The 17,988-nt window shown below is 41.9% G+C and overlaps 1 protein-coding gene across 1 annotated transcript; it reads left to right on the top strand.

The window, feature by feature from the left end:
• Positions 1–13,002: 13,002 nt before the first annotated feature.
• Positions 13,003–14,014, top strand: LOC119353074 (germin-like protein 8-14). The gene has a single exon (XM_037619655.1). It carries the CDS (start codon positions 13,047–13,049, stop codon positions 13,686–13,688), a length of 642 nt encoding a protein of 213 aa, XP_037475552.1. The 5' UTR covers positions 13,003–13,046; the 3' UTR covers positions 13,689–14,014.
• The last annotated feature ends 3,974 nt before the right edge of the window (positions 14,015–17,988 follow it).

Below are 17,988 nucleotides of genomic sequence, written 5' to 3'. Positions count from 1 at the left end.
TAAACTAAAGTACATTCTGGGGAATGATAAATGCACTTCACTCCAAATATATTCCAATTCATGGTTTCAAAAACTGTTTGTTAATATGTGAAAAAAGTTCGTGAATGATTAATTGAAAATATGTTCGCGAACCACAAATATTTTTAAAGTCATGAACATTTTTTACTATTCATAGACATTTTTGGGAACCATGAATATTTCAATTAATGAACACTAGCACATATGCCCGTGCGTTGTAACGAGAGATAAAATAGTATACATTTAAAGTCAGCGAGAATTATATGCATAGGCAAAACCGTGTGTGCACACGAATAAAGAACATTTAGCTTCTCGGTTTCACTGCGTTTGAAGGGATCAATCCGCTATTTTTACATTCATTGATCGAGGGCATTTAAGAGTTTTGTCATGTCATCGTACGCCAGAGAAGGCCCATGACTTATTCAATCTACATTTCCTTTCAATCCTTTCAATCGAGGGGATTTTAAGGTATGAAGTTTCTGAATATTCTAAGAAACATGAACAAGTTTCTAAATTCTGCACAGTTTAAAAAAATTATATACACTTTCCAAAAAACGCGAACAAATAATGGAAGGGGACATCTTTTAAAATTCACAAACATTTTCAGAAAACACCATCTTTTTAATAAAAACATGAACACTATTTCAATTTGTGAACATTTTTTAAAACAGGAACATGTGCTGAAAATTCATAAGATTTTTATAAAATGTGTATCTTTTATTCACATTTTTTTAACTTCTAGAATTTCACTAAAACATGAATATTTTCCAAATTTAGAGTATTTTTTGAAATGCCATTGCATTTCTAGAAATCTCGAACAATTCTAAAAACATTATTGTTTTAGAAAAATGGGCAACTTTTTGCATGTTCCGAATATTTTTCAAAATAGCAACAAAATTTTGGAATTCTGAACATTTTTCAAAATTTGTTTATTTAATTCTGCACATTTTTCGAGAAGTTTTAATTTACGAAATAAACTCTAAAAGAAAATAAACTTGGAAAGGAAATAGATATAGGGAAAGGAGAATAAAAAAACAAGTATAACACAGGAAAAATAAAAATGGGTCAGCCCATTGTGGGTTGTCCTTTGCGTAATTCTGGCAATTTGTGGCGTGTGCGGAAAATTAAATTTTCCCAGCTGTGTGGACAGAAAATTAAGTGGGCTGGCTACGCTGGGCCACAGCGCGCGTGCCACGTATGAAAATTCTTTTGCTAGCGGACAACGCATACGAATTTAGTACCACATTGGGTAGAAAAAAATTCTTTCAGTGGTGAACGGATGAAAAAATGGGCGAAACACACCTTACTTTATTTATTAAAAAATTAAATTAATGAACATTTTGGAATTATAATAAGAATATTTTCATATTCATTAACATTTTTTTAACCCCAAATGTTTTTGGAAAATTCATGAACATTTTAAAATTTGGAATTTTTAAAATCACTAAAAATTATAAAATAAGGAATATTTATTAAATTTGTAAATGTTTTTCAAATACATCTTTCACGGAGCCTTTTCTGAGCTCACGAACAATTTTCGTAATTCACAGATATGTTTGTGGTTCACGAACATATTTTGAAATTTATCATTCACAAACAATATTTATTTTCTTTTCATTTAAAATTTATCGTTCACAAACAGATTTTAAAGTCGTGAATATTTTCCACTAATTCATCCTTTGCGAACTTTTTTTCAAATTCATTATTCGTGATCATTTTTTAAAGTCACGACCATCTTTTCCATATTGGAAAACAATATTTGTGGTTCGCAAATATATTTTCAAATTAATCTTTCATGAACATTTATTCCATATTTGTGAACATATTTTAAAATTTATTGTCCGCGAACATATTAGCTTTTCTTAATTCATCGTTCGCGAACATTGTTTTAAAGTCACGAACCTTTTTTCCAGATGCGTGAATATTTTTCAAATTTATTGTTCACGAACATTTTTTAAAGTCATGAATATTTTTTGCATATTCGTGAACATTACTAACGAATATTTTTTAAAGTCATGAACATTTTTTCCATATTCGCAAACATTTTTTGAAACCATCAATTTGATTTATTTGGATATTTCCTTCACTGGCCGTTACGTTGCGGGCTCCCCTATCCAACATGTCACAAGTCAACGACGCTAGCTGGCCAGTCCGGCTGGGTCGGACAGATTTTGAACCTAAATGACACACTTATTGTACTTTGAGGACTTGGACACCAATTTTCATAATTTGAGGACCTACACGACACATTTGAAATAGTTCAGGACCTACGATGCACTTCACTCGAGGTTTTACTTACGTTAGTTTACAGTTGCAGCGCGTGTATAAGTTTGGTTTGTATCTTCCATTTGTCAATTCCTTGTATCCTTGGTAGCAACCATACTTATGTGCATATAGAGTTCATCAAATATACTTGACTAATCTGTTGGTTAATGCATGCTTGTGGAAAAGTGCATTCCAGGAGTGCTGTGTACTCTAAGAAATACATAATTTAATTACATATAAATGCAAATTGTATTGATTTGTAGTGTGTATGGGAATTTTGTGAGTTTGGAGTGATGTTCGTATCATTGCAGGGAACGCTGAAAACAAGGGATATGAGCAATTTACCAAATGACTTTATTAACAAAACTGCTTAAAATAGACTAAATTCCAGCAAAGTGTGCGTCAATTAATATGGATCAGGGGAGGAATTAAATTTGACACAGGCGCTGGGTTCAGTAGCTCTTTCCGTCGTAGTACACGGCAGAAAGTTTTGACAGTATATACATGTTGTGTCAAATGCAAAACATGCGCCATGCTCTCGTAGGCGAGACCAGCCCCCCACAGCAGCCTGGAGAAAGGCCTGGAGTTTTACTGGGAAGCACAAAGCGTTGGCGGTCTATAAACGGTCCAGGTTCCAGCCTCACCACCTTTGCAATGATGCTTTGGCACATAATAGCAATGGACCTACACATCGATTCTATCTGTGTTGCTTCGGATTGCACTGAAGTGGTGGCAAATATCCGGTGCTCCCTGTCGCTATGTCACTATTCTGCGGGGGATCAAGTTTCAGCGGAGCTCTTTTCGGGACCTTAAGTTCATCCACGAGAAATGTCAACATACGTGGCTTGCAGTTTTGTCGGATACTATCTTTTTTTTATGTCCGATACTATCTGTATGCCCACAAACATTTACTTTGAACTAGCACATGTGCCCGTGCGTTGCAACAGGAGAGATATTTTCTATTAGAAGCAATGGGAGAGATAATTGATGTGTCCATAAAAAGCGATCTCTGCAGCGGTGCGACAGAGTAAGAAGTTGCGGTCTTCTCGCGGACCATGTTTGTCCCGCGAGATCTTAATAGTGGTGAGGTTGGTCGGCATGACGGTGATCACCCAACTCGTGCCTTTTTTTCTCGGGGTCAGCCTCCATCTCGAGGTTGTGGCTGCCTCCTCATTTGGTAGCTATGCGGTAACATTGGGGCACGGTTGCTTCGACCACTCTCTTCTACGATGGTGTAACCGGGTGGATTACTAATTATAGAGCATAAATCCTATTTCATTAGCATATTTAGTGCATAACCAGGCATCAACATCCCTTCTTTATTAAGGTTTATTCGTTTTGATTATTTTAGCGCTCACATGCGCACAACCTTTTTATTCGAGCCAAACCAACATATTCTCTTTAATTGGCACTTTCAAGTTACCACCGGCAATAATTTATGGAGTCCCTCTTTCTACTCATGATTCTCGAGATAACTTCCTTATTTTAGTACAACCTTCTTATTTGTAGACAACCTATGGACATATAAAAACTGATGGGATTTAGTATAAAGTTCCAAGGTGATACTATTCTCATCATAATTGCAAGATAGCGGAGTTGGTTTTGTCCATCGGCACAATTGAGAAGGTCAATAGCTCAACCCCATGGGAGCTTAAATATTTTTTTTGAGCGGCTTAAATATTTTTTTCCTGGTCCGTCTGACATAAAAAGAAATGCATGAGTAGGCCCAGTTCGTCCCTCCAAGGACAAACTAAAAAATTCAGGAACTATGTGCGGGCAGAATAAAATCTATACGTACATTTAATAGGAGGACCAATATTTTTTATGTAAAAAAGCCGCCCTGGCTCAGTTGCACCCGCCCGAGGAACTGGATGCAACGTCGCAAGTTCTATTCCTTACGGCCCCCAAATATTTTTGGCTTCCTCGGGGAGAATCGATGGGCCGGATGCGGACGGCTCAGTAGGGCAGTGCGACTGAGGTCTAATACAGCCTGTGCGATGGAGCATTTATTTTTGCTTTTTCTTGGGCCAACTACATGGGAGCTACTATATGATGCTAGTGAGTGGGACACACATCCTTTCGTGTACGGGCCAGTGCACTGGCAGGCATAAGGACGCCCTGTGTTTGTAAGACGCCAGTAAAAATACAAAAATAAATATGAGAAGAAGGATCGAATTCATGCCCTCAAAGACCTGACCACGTGCTGCTACCACTTGAACAAACAACTCCTGCTAACCACTGGCTAGCACAAATATTTAAGAACATACTGCAATGTTAGATTAGACTAAATTTTTGTTTTTTACTTTTCAAAAAATATAAATATCTGAATATTCTGGGAAACATGAATAATGTTGGGAATCCCGAAGAATATTTTTAAATTTTGTATATTTTTTGAAATATAGACCAAAAATTGAAACATTTAAAGTTCACAACTTTATTTGAAAACATGAATCTTTCTAAAAATATGAACATTTTTTAATTTGTGATTTTTTGAAAATTAAACATGTTTCGAACATTCAGATTTTTTTATGAAATGTGTTTCTTTAAACTCAGACATTATTTTGTTTTTAGGAATATTTGACGAAAATAATACTATTTTACGCATTTGGAACATTTTCTAAAATGTATTTTTTGGAAAATCTAGAACAGCTACGGAAAACACAAAGAAAATTTTGATTTTTTAAATTTGAACCAATTTTGTAAAAAAAACAAAGATTTAAATTACGGAGAATTTTTTGAAACAACATTTTTTCGAATGCTGAACATTTTTACAAAATATTATCATTTTTTGCAAATTATGATAGTTTTTGAAAATTTGGAATTTACGCCAAAAAGGAAAAATAAAATAATCTTGAAAGGAAAGAAAAAACACACAGGAAAGAAAAAGAGAAAGGAATAGAAAAATAAAAATGGTAACAAAATACAGAAAAAAAAACGAAAACATGTCAGGCCAGCTTCAGCGCCCTGTATAAAACTCCGGCTATTTGTCGCTCGTGCGAGATATAGTGTTTTTCCTGTTGGTTTTGGAGTAAAATTAATTGGCTGTGGCTTTGCTGGGCCACAGTGAGTGTGGCCTACGTTCGAAATTCTGTCGTTTTTCGTTTTTTAATAGACGAACAGACAATTTTTTTAGTACAAACCTCGGATAAGAAAAAAAACTCAAGGGTGAACGGATGAAAAAATTGGAGAAACGCACCTTATTTTACATGATTTATTTTCAAATTTGGAGCAGATTTAAAATGATTTTTTAAGAATCTTGAACAATTTTGTAAAATACAATTTTTTTGAAAAAAAAGGAACATTACTGTTCATTTTTGAAAATTTCAGTGTCCTTTCCAGCTAGCTCACGTGCCAATTTATCCGTCCTTTGTCTGGCATAGTAGATCCATACTTCATACATCTTATTACTACATGTAGTTTCACAAACATTTATAAATTGGCCCGACTGTTGTAAAGAGCAATATGGTTCTATTTAAAATATTTTTAGGTTCAATTCGTGGACATTTCACTATAATAAGAATATTTTCGAATTTGGAACATTTTTGAAACTATAATTTTTTTTGAAAATCTCGAACAATTTGATAAAACACTAACATTTTTTGTGTTTTGTACAAATTTAGGAACGAGATTTTTTATGAATATCCGAACATTTTTAAAACGGGAATAGCATTTTGGAATTCTGAACATTCTTCAAAAATTTGAACAAAAAAAGATTTTGTTAACATTTTAGGAGAAATGTAATTGATAAGAAAGTCAAAAAGCAAAAATAAAATAAAAAATAAAAAATAAAGAGGAAAAAAAGAGAATGGAACATAGAATGTTAAATAGAAAAAGAACACAGAATAAAGGAAAACGGGCCGGCCCAGTCCAGGGCTATCTGTGCGAAGCTCCAACTATCTAGCGCCGCAGGCGGCAAATAGAATTTTCCTGGCTGCATGGGCAGGGAAATAAGTGGGCTGACTTTACTAGGCTATAGCGCGCGGCCCATGTACGAAATTCAGGACAAACCGTACTTCTTTTTCCAGCACATGGATGCACAAAATATTAGTACCACCTCGGATAGTAAAAAAAAAAATCTTTTCGCTGCTGAACGGATGAAAAAATTGGAGAAACGCACCTTGCTTTATTAGTAGGGGTATATAGATATAGATAGATAAAGGGTGCAGTTACTCAAAAAAAAAATGCATCCAGGAACTTTTATTGCCCTATAAGCAGTTTTCTAGTAGTGTTAGAGCAGGCTAAGGAGGAGTACAAACCAGGTAAACATCCAGGAAAATCAAGTATGAAGAGAAAGCATGTGAATCATCCTATGGCACATGAAGGCGAGCTTATATGCTTTGCTATACTGGAAGGATCTCAAGTTTCCTCATAACTTGGATGTTATGCACATTTAGAACATATGTGAATGTATCATTGGTACACTTCTTGAACTTGATTGGTAAGAATAAGGATACCGTCGTCAATGCAAGAGTAGATTTACGGAGTATGGACATCAGTAAGAAGCATTGGTTGCAACAAGATCTAAAAAATGAGGCTTCTTACAAGAAGTATCATGCACCCTTGACGCTTAATAAGGAAGGTACGTAAGATAAGGCTGTGCAAGTTTCTGGCTAACGTCAAATTTCTAGATGGTCACGGTGCAAACCTGGCAACATATGTGGATGTCAAAACTGGCAAATTACACGGTCTAAAGACTCATGATTACCACATACTTGTGCAAATTATCTTAGAGCATCTACAGCCGGGCGTCTCAAACCGATCGTAAATGTTAGGGCGGGCTGCCAGGTCACTGACCGGACAAAACAAAACCAGACCCAAACGGCGTCTCAAACCGGCCTCAAATGCCCGGGCTGACTGACATCCCTCTTATCCAGCCCAAATCTGGGGCGGATATGCGGAGGCCCTGGTGCGTTTGCCATGTCAGACTGACGGCCGGGTCCCACACAAAATCACCCGAAAACCCGACGGTCTGATGGGCATCTCCTCCGGTGGGGGTGTGAATGTCACGTGGCGCTGCACCGGCTCGCCGCCCGAGGCGGAATTCTAGCTATTTGAGCCGAGCGGCGTCCCCCAGCCCTAGCCACATCCTCGTTCTCCATCTTCGTGCCACTAGCCCGAGCCCATCCATATCTCTCTGTCTTCGTATCCCTCTTCCCTCGCCATCCGCCTCCCCCATGGCCCGACATAAGAAGATCACATACGCTATGCTAACGCCGGAGCGCCAGTTCAAGATTTAGGAGGAGATCCGGGTGAGGTGCACCGCTCGGATCGCAGCCGGCCTGTCTCCGGAATCGCTGGAGTCAGAGGAGTCGGAGTCGGAGTCGGAGGAGGAGGAGGAGGAGGAGGAGGAAGAGGAGGAAGAGGAGGGGAAGCAGAAACCGGAGCCCATGGATGGGGTAGATCCGGAGGAGGAGGAAATGGAGGAGCCGGCGCCCATTGCGGGCTTCACCATGGAGGACACTATGGTAGAGTTCGAGGTTGCCCAAGCGGCGTAGATGGCAGAGCTGACCGCCATCCTGAACTCTCTCCAAAATGAGGCATACGTGCAGTCCAACCGGCAAGAACATGCGGACATCGACACACTTTTTGACGAGGTGGAAGCGGAGATGGAGGCGGAGGCCGCCGCAGAACCGGAGTTGCGTCTGCCGCCCATGTACCCGGAGCCCGAAACAGAGATAGTGGACATTTCCGACGACAACAAGTAGTGTAGTGTAGGTTTAGTTGACCCACGTACTATGTAGATGTTTACTTTGCATGGTTTGTATAGTTTTAAGGGTTTAAGTATGAGGTATTCGGATGCAGAGAAGAAAATTCGAGGGTTGGCTGATCACTGCTCGCGGACGCGCCCAGGTGTGTCCGGGGGCGTTTGACGAGCCGAATTTGTTTAATAGATGTATACGACTATCACTCAACTAGGAAGATTTTTGAAGGACTTGTGTGCCAAGACATTAAGAAGTCCTGAAACAATTGGAACATGAAATTCCCAAAAATTCTTTGCAAGCTTGAGAAGATCTTCCCACCTACTCGATATAATGCTTCACCTAGTTGTTCATCCAGGGAAAGCACTTCTAAGGGGCCCTGTTCAATATAGTTGGATGTTTCCAGTTGAGAGAAGACTTGGGTACCTCAATTCAATTGTGTGTAACAAAGCAAGGCTTGAAGGTTCATTTGCCCGGGCCTATATCGATGATGAGTGCTTGACATTTTGCTCTAGATTTTTCAACGATGATATATACACATGATTTAATTGAACACAAATAAACAAGGATAAGAAGGATAAAAATCATAAAGCTCGCAGAGGTGGGTTAGGTATCTTTTAGATAGTGCATGCGGCGTTGGGGGAGCCGTAAACAATGTTTCAAAGTGGACTTGCCAAAAATGCATTGGTATATACTTGAAATTTTTCCAAAAGCACAAGGCATATGGAGTAAGTTTCAATCACCTTATTAACTTGTACTACGATATAACAACTATTTTAACTAGGTTCATAATAAGTTTTTTATAGGGTTCACAAGGAAAAATTAAAGAAAAGAAGTGAGAGAAACATCGACGAGAAGCACAATGAGTTCAGAGGATGGTTTGACGATCATGTGAGAAATTTAAAAATGTATCACGAGCTTTGAGAGAACTATCATGAGGGCCAAACACTCTTGTAAATGCGTGGTCTTCCTGCAATGTCAATGGTGCTAGGTTTCGTATCGTGGATCTTGAAAAGAATCGAGGGACTCAAAATTCCAGCGTCATGATGAAGGTATGTGTTGATGATAAAGAAGTTGAATTATGCGGGATTTTGACGGAATTTCTTGAGATGGGATATCAGCATAAATCAGTAATTTTGTTTTGATGTGATTGGTTTGACCTTGCTAGCAAGAGAAACATGAAGATGATGTCAGATGGATTCTTTCTAAGCGCAAATACGCCAGCCTTTTGGTACAAGGAAGCCCCGTCCATAGTGGCATCCCAAGCTAACACATGTATGTACTTGGAGGACACAACGTATGGCTATCCATGGAAGATTACTAGGAAGCTGATGTTTCTTCATCACATCATATTGCTCCTGATGATTAGGATGAGCACAATGAAGATGATGCTTTCCAAAATGTTGTACAAGAAGAAGGGGAAGAAGAAGAAGAAGGGGAAAGCTCAGTTGTTAAAGAACCAGCGTGTCTTGAATACATCGATAGCAGTGACGATGAACGAATTGATGACGAGGAATTAAATCCAGATAACTATGATAGTTATCCTGATTAAAAGTTGTGTTATTAGCACATTGCTTGGCTTGTTGATGTCGCTGTTGTAATATTGTATTAATTGAAACTATTGTTTAACTGATCGCACATATTTCTAAATTTGTTATCATATATTTCTGTAAGTGCTCGCAATTATTTTTGAAATCTATCCAATGTATTTATGAAAGTGTTTCCAAATATTCATGAAAGTGATCATAACATTTCACATGAATCACATGATGAACAATTGCATGAGAGCATACATAACTACACATCCACCTATCATTAACTGTAGAACTAAATCCCATCTACCTTGCTCTTAATTGCCTGCCTGAAATTGACTTTCACTGCCTTCCTCTCTTCTTTCATACAAGCTATCCTGCTTGTCCTTGTCCATCAGTGATTCTGTAGCATCAACTTTTCATCAGCGAGCTTGTGGATCACGGTCCTCACTCTCCCCTTCCATTCTTCGCCGACCACTTCAAACATACACATATCTCATACCCCTAGGACATGAGAAAATGGAGAATATGTGACATAACTGGTGACCAAATCCATAGAAAAGAATTAGATTTTATTTCGAACCTCTTTTGAGCACACCAGAAACTTACGGTCGAAATCAAATCCATCCATGCAAACTCTACAAACTAGGATTTGGTCATACTGGTGCATTGTTCGATCGTCATGAAACTGTGTCATGTGCTATGGGATATTATAACATCAACCTCGGAAAAAATATCACCATCATACTGGTGCGTTGTTTAATCATCATGAAACTGGCCCATGGTTCATTATTGTAATGTCTCATACAGTTCATGTGATAATTGTCACATTTGTGTTCTATCTTTTATTCAATTTTGGTTGCAAATTGCAATACAAAACAAATTGATGGCGTCTACAAACTGTGACGGTAATGGATGCTGTCACCGGCGTATGGACCCACATGTAAGCAGGCACGTCACCCATGTCTGAGCCCACCTATAAGCTGTCATGTCAGCATCTCTCTAGGCACATATTTCGGTAAACCTAGTCCGTTTAGATCACGATCGCACCACGAGACCGTTTGGTTGCCTTGTATATATGACCTATTGGCCACCGCCGAATATAAATAAAATTGAGTTAGGATTTTTGTCTCGTCTCGCAATTTGTGCCGCCATTGTAGCCTACTTCATCCTGAACGCCGGCATGCACCGGCAAGTGGAAGAACGGGTCTCCAGAACCTCTCGCTCTTCTGATCCTGAAACACCCGCCTTTATGCGGTCTAGTCCTAAAGAGGCAAGTATTATGCTGCCTTGTTACATGCCCTTGGACTACACCTCACAAAATTCTCACTTTTAAGTCTAAGGAGTTTTGCTTCACCAAACAGGTTCCCCATCGGTGAGAGGTCAAAGTCGGAAGAAGTCACCGCCTGAATCAGTGCCGGTTTAAGACATGACATGCCCCAACCAAACTCTCCAGATAGACTAATGACGTTGATTAGTGCCACTGCGTTGGTATGCAAAGCATTACCAATATGCGGTACACTCCCACCCGCCATTACCTGAACCAGTGGCAAAGGCCCCATGAGAACTTATCTGAACATATTCTGCAGCTGGGTGCAGTGTCCATCCAACATCAGGTCTCCGGTTGACAGCAGATTTCCCCTAAAAACCCTCCCATTCGTTTGCATGCATCTGGATCAGGTATGTTATCTCATCTCATCCACAGACTCTGGTTGGCCACCATGATCCCTACTGTTTCTCTCATTCCAGCAGCGCCATAAGAGACATAATTGTCAAGATTATAAAGCAGGTTTTGTCTGTATAACATAACGGAACAAAGTGTACGTCTGGACAGCCAAGCAAGAAAACAAAGCAATTTTGCAAGTTGTGCTTGCCTGCTGCTGCTGGTCCCAAAAGTATATATAGCATCACATAATATCCTGTCCATGAATCTAGAAGCGTGCAGGTCTTAGACCAGCTGTTAAAATTTCACATGATTAATTACGCACCAGACCACTGATATCTTTGTTTAGCAAAGCAACAAAAGAAGGCTGCAGTTTTTGTCTCCACAAATTTGCTAAGCCAGAGATGACTAACGAAGTTACCGTACCAAGTTCTGGCTTTTACGTATGCATGCATTCAATTTCAACCCTCTCACACTAAGCTACGTACCTTACGTGATAATTGAGACAACGAGTTCATATAAACATCTGATTTGGTCTCAAAACAAAATATCCATCTCAGTGCAAAAGCAGCTCACCATGTCCTGCCATTCCCTAATAATGCAGCATTGCAAGAGCTTTCCTTCATCAAAGCGGTCCTATTTTGGGACCATGCACAGCTATAAACGTTTGTCCACTGGCCGCCCTACGTCCTTCTCCCCAAAAATCCTGACAGTGCCATGCATGCACGGGTATCCCGCCGGCTTGCCATACGTGCACGGGCACAGAAGCACGCGCCTCGTCAAATATCACTCACGTTACATTGTTCTACTTGTGAACTCCCTTTATTTTCAAGAGATACTTGAAGTTCTAGGTTTGTCCAAGCTAAGTTGAGTGTATACAACAATATATCCGACATGTACAGCATCAAATCGGTTTCATTAGATTCATCATAAAATAATATATATTATTCATGTTGCAGATATAGATATAATGTTTCTATTGCGTTCTCTCTTTCCTCCTCCACGAGAAAAAAATCTCAACCTTTACTCCTCCTCCTCCCGTTGGCGCCGCCGCCGGTTCGCCTCATCTCCGATGGCCTTTGGGCTATGGAGGTGCGGAGGACCTTGTACCCCCGCCGGTGGGAGGGGCCCATTCTGGTTCTTGTTAGGTTCAGCGGCATGGTTGAGGTTGTGTGGCGGCGGGGATGTCCCTTGGTAGGAATGATGTCTCCCACGTTCTATCACCGTCCCGATGGTGCATCCAGAGTCGTCGGAGTGCATGTGAAGGTGTGTCTCTGTCGGATCTCGTGGGATTTGATAGGTGCCAGTCTTCGGTGGATCTGTTTGTATCCGTTCTTCGTTTGTCTTCGTTTGGGCGTTTATAAGTTTGATCCTTCCAATTTACGACTTTCTTCATCGGCGATGGTTGCTGCTCTGGTGCGCTGGTCCCAAAGGATTTTAGCACGAGGACTTCCCGACTGTATACTACAACAAAGTTTGCCCGACTACAGCAAGGGAGGAGCGATGATGACGGCGCACCTTCGGCTCGCTCCACTATTTGTAGTCGTCGTTAGGTGCTCCACGAACCTGGATGTAATTTTTATTATTTTTTATGTTCGTTGTACTGTCATGAACGAAGATGAATATATTGAAAGTTTTTTTGTAAAAAAAAGATATAGTGTTTCTATAAATTTGTGAAACTGAAAGATGTTTGACTCGAGATAAATTTAGAACTTAAAGCATTTTGGAGCGAAGGAAGTACTACGTACCAGCTGTACGCCTCTACCGTCTATGCGCCTCCTTCCTACCTTATCACCTTATGGCCTATATAAACACCAAATGAGCACACACAGTACGTACCCAACATTCAGCAGAGCACGCTAGCCCAGAATGGCCAACGCAATGTTGCTCGCTGCAGTGCTCGTCTACTTCCTCGTCCTGCCCTTCTCCGCCCTGGCCCTGACCCAGGACTTCTGCGTGGCCGACCTGGCCTGCCCCGACACGCCGGCGGGGTACCCGTGCAAAAAGGGCGTCGGCCCGGGCGACTTCTACTACCACGGCCTCGCCACCGCGGGCAACACCAACAACCTCATCAAGGCGGCCGTCACGCCGGCCTTCGTGGGCCAGTTCCCCGGCGTCAACGGGCTGGGCATCTCCGCCGCCAGGCTCGACATCGCCGTCGGAGGCGTCGTGCCGCTCCACACCCACCCGGCCGCCTCTGAGCTGCTCTTCGTTACCGAGGGCACCATCCTCGCCGGCTTCATCAGCTCCTCCTCCAACACCGTCTACACCAAGACGCTCTACAAGGGCGACATCATGGTGTTCCCCCAGGGCCTGCTCCACTATCAGTACAACGGCGGCAGCTCCCCGGCCGTCGCCCTCGTCGCCTTCAGCGGCCCCAACCCCGGCCTGCAGATCACCGACTACGCGCTCTTCGCCAACAACCTCCCGTCCGCCGTCGTCGAGACCGTCACCTTCCTCGACGACGCGCAGGTCAAGAAGCTCAAGTCCGTGCTCGGCGGCACCGGCTAATCATTAATCAAGCAAGCAGCTCTCTATGCAAGGTCGTCGTTTCTCGTCGTGTCACACCATGTCGGATTACGTGCCTAGAGGATAACACCGCGAGAAATGGTTTTCTACCGCTACCATGCATGCATGTTATATATAATAGTGTGCATGCATCCATCATCTATATATCTCCAATTGGAGATTCGTGCAACATTTTCTAGTTTTTGTCAAAATTGTCTTGTCCTAAGTTATTGTATAGTGTTTCATTGAGATTTTTTTCTTCCTTCAAAATGTATTATAATGTTTTACCGTGTACTAAGTAAGAGAGCTTGTATACTTTATTTCTGTCAGTTTCTTCTTATATTTTTAGAGTAATGCATTGGCGTACCTTATCTTTATTGAATGAAGCAAGGGAGGGTTTACTCAACACCATATAACTCTGCACTAACTACTCTCTACAAGGTCAATCTCCTTTGCCCCAGCTTTCTTCCAAAGCTTGAACTCATCCATTATTTGAGCCAGCAGGGTGCTTCCATTGACATGCAGATGTGTACCAGCGAATGCTCGCACATTTTGTTGCTTCCAAAGGCTACAAGTGATCAACTTAACAATTCAGGTGGGCAGTTTTTCTGCCTCCCGGTGATGTTTAAAAAAAAAATTTAACTTAACAAGAGAATCAAAGACCTTTTCATTTTCATTTTCAGGTGGGCGGGGCCTCTCCCTCCCCCTTGACCCAATCATCATCTGCCAAGTCATAATGACCCTGTAAAACCTCCGTAATGATCCATGAATGTAGCATTACTCGTCACCAACGTTGTAGATTTTCGCTCTCAGTCGCCGTTGGAGTGCTGGCAGATAGGAACATTGTGGTGAGGCAATGCATGCCACCGCGTTTGTTGCCCATACACACGTTGAATGCGGATGTAGTTTGCAATGCCCTTCTCCTACAAGCATAAGCAGGAGGCATCAATTATGTTGAATAACAGTCTCACACGACACTCCAGGGTCTAAATTATGTACCATAGGCCAATCTAGATGAAGATTTTGCTGTTTAATGGAGCTATCTTCCATTTGCAATTAACTAGCTCCACTGAAATGTACAACACCTTGGCTGCTTGGCACATGACCTTGTATACCGAGCTTGCAGTATATGTTACGTACCGCACATCAAAGGCAATCCTCGCCACAACATCCATTCCCATCTAGCACAGAGTGTAATACCATGAATGTCAGTCCTAAACTCCCAAGACAGTTCTCGTCTAGGTTTGCGAACATTCCTTTGGGTAACGAGCTATTTCCCTCCTTGAATCTCTTCCGTTCCAGACCAGGAAAACTCTGATCAACTTCTCCAATTGTTGTAACCCATTTTGATGCCTCGGTAATAAGCAGGTGGAGAGTTTTTTTTTGCGGGGTAAGCAGGTGGTGAGTTGGACATGCTAGTAGAACGAAAATAACAAGGACTAATCCACCAGCCCTTCTAATTTGGCCCACATTGCCAAGTCGGAGCTGCCACTCCACTTTGTAAGCTGGTGGAAAGCTAATTGAAGGCCTAGGTATTGGCAGGGGGATGTGTCCATAGAGTGGCATCGGTGAAATTGAGTCACCCTGCCTTAGAGCATCTCCAACCGCCGTGTCAAAAAACGCGCGTACGCAGTAAACTGGTTTTTTAGCGCGCGCGAGAGAAAAGGCGGCAGCTCGCGCACTACATTTGGCGCGCCCGCGGCGCGCCTATAAAAATTGCTACGCTCTCTACGCGGCTATCCACACTGCCATGCGCGCTCTCTCCCGCTTTCTCGTAGCTCCCTTTGCTTCCTCGCCGCTCCAGCGCCGCGCCACCGACGCGCCACCATGCCGCCGCGCCGCCGAGGAGCGTCGGGCTACCGCGGCGTTCGCCGGCGCCCCAACGGCTGGTACTACGCCGAGATCCGGTCCGGCGACGTCCGGCTCGGCCTCGGCACCTTCGAGACTGCGCACGAGACCGCCCGCGCGTACGACGCGGCGGCGTGGCGCCTAGACAGGCCGCACGCGCAGATGAACTTCCAGGACGTCCACACGCGCCAGCAGGCGCATGACGTGGCCACTCCGCCTCGTCTTATCACGGACCAGGACCGTGCGGAGCACACTCTGCGGTAGCGCCGCCTCCTCATCGCTAAGGAGGATGAACGAGGCATGGCAGAGTGGCGCCGGCGCCACCCGGAGGACGTCCCCAACGAGCAAGCCTACTGGGCGGAGAGGACGGCAAAGCGCTGCGTGGATCGGTTGGACAGGCGTCGGCGGAAGGCACTGGCGTTATCGCAGTGCGATATCGTTGAAGCAGGTGGACAGTCGATCTTCATGGATAATGATCCTCGTTGGGAGGATATGTGGCTCGATACCTCGAACCAGACCAGCAAGGATGAAGATGATGATAATGATGAGGACGACTGGGAGTAGGTTATAGTTGCACTATCTAGTCGTTTTTTATGTCGTTGCACCATAGTTTTATCTATCTATACTATAGAACTATGTAAAATATCTATGTATCGTTTTTACCTATGAATTTTATTATATATCATTTTTATTAAAAAATATATACGCAATGTTCGTGCGATAGCGCGCTGCATTTTAGCGTGGCTGCTGGAGCTACGCACGCGCTAAATTTTAGCGTGGCTGCTGAAGCCAGCGCTACCCGCCGCGCTTTTCCAGACGATCGATGCGCTGCAAAGCATTTTTTAGCGCGCGGCGCGTTGGGCGGCTGTTGGAGATGCTCTTAGGCCCCTCGTGTACACTGTGGCAGAGCCAGGCCAACATCAACCCTCGGTCCGAATTTGAGAACTGTAGCTACAATAATGTACAATACACACTAGGTATGAAGAATTCCGTCATCATGACTAGGCCGGCGTGCATGAGTCCTATCTCCGACCCTGCGAGTACATGATCCTCTTTTTGGAACTCCATTCACTACCAACTTGGTGCTCGCCGTGGAGAGTAGAAGGCCAACCCAACGAAGCCATATGGCGCTGAAATTCTTGTGGCTAAGAACTTCGGAAAGGAAGGGAGTCCATCACGCACGAAATATCGAGTTTGAGGTGTACACATTTCTTTTTCATGCAAATCAGCGTCCTTGCAACTTGCTTGGCCAGAAGGAAGTTTTCATGAAGATTGTGTCTTTTGATGAACGCTAACTGGTTGGCGCTAACATCACCTTCACCTAGATGAGACCCGACAGGGTTGCCCCTAAGGTTAACAAATATCTGCTTCACAGTTTTCTTTGGTTTACATTTTTTTCTATCGGTTTTCTTTGATTTTTACTGGGCTTTTTATTAACTGTTTTCTTTGGTTTTGCTTTGATTTCCCCCCTTTTCCTTTTTCTTTTACATGTCATTTTTTTCAGTACACATTGCACTCCCTTCGTTCCATAATTGTTTGATACAGATTTTTAGTATACACGTGGAATATTCTTTTGATACACATTGCACATTTTTTAATACATGATGTACATTTCTTCAAATAAATGTTTTGAACATTTTTATGAATAGATGCTAGCAAAATTCAAATACACATTGGGCATTTTATTTAGTGGCACGAACCATTTTTCAAACAACATAAACATTTTCTTACATTGTGCTTTTTTAGAAATGTCACAAATATTTTTTTTAAACAAGTGCATATTTCTTCAAAATATATGAAACTTTTTTATTGGCATAAAATATTTTTTAGAATTACGTGGACATATTTTTACCTTGTGTAAACTTTTTTAAAATATCACGAATATTTTTCTTAAAGTCGTGAACAATTTAAAAATATCAGAAACAGTTTTGAATGCCATCAACATTATTTTACGCAACATGAACATTTTTAAAATGGGCGGCGAACATTTTTATAAATTTAAGAAAACATGGTTCCATTTCATAAATAAAGATACATAAAAGTAATACAACAGAAGAAAAAAACTGCGATAGGGAGCCAACGCTCCTTCTGTGATGGGCCGGCACATGTAGGGTGATTGATTCTTTAATCTCGCATAAAGCGTGACAAAGATGCGCCCACAATGCACCGTAGAAGACACACCAACCCAATGGACACTGGGTTACTTATTTGTCTATGTTTTTAATGTACAAGGAGATGTGAACGTTTAGAATGAGCAAAGTGATTTTCAGGAATGTTTCGTGGATAACTTGAGCCAGGTTCGTCCAAACATTTTGTATGGCACGCAGTAGTATGAACTAAGTCATGATAACTTACATGGTTTTATGTGTAATTTTGTAGGGCTTTTTTCAGGCGACGTGGATGAACGAAATCAGCCGGGTGATGGCAAGTGTTTCTCTTTTTTTTTGAACGAAAG

Source organism: Triticum dicoccoides, chromosome 2A (genome assembly GCF_002162155.2).
Source record: "Triticum dicoccoides isolate Atlit2015 ecotype Zavitan chromosome 2A, WEW_v2.0, whole genome shotgun sequence".
Lineage (NCBI taxonomy): Eukaryota > Viridiplantae > Streptophyta > Magnoliopsida > Poales > Poaceae > Triticum > Triticum dicoccoides.
The sequence above is the reverse complement of the archived record's forward strand: the minus strand, read 5'-3'. Positions and strand labels throughout refer to the sequence as shown.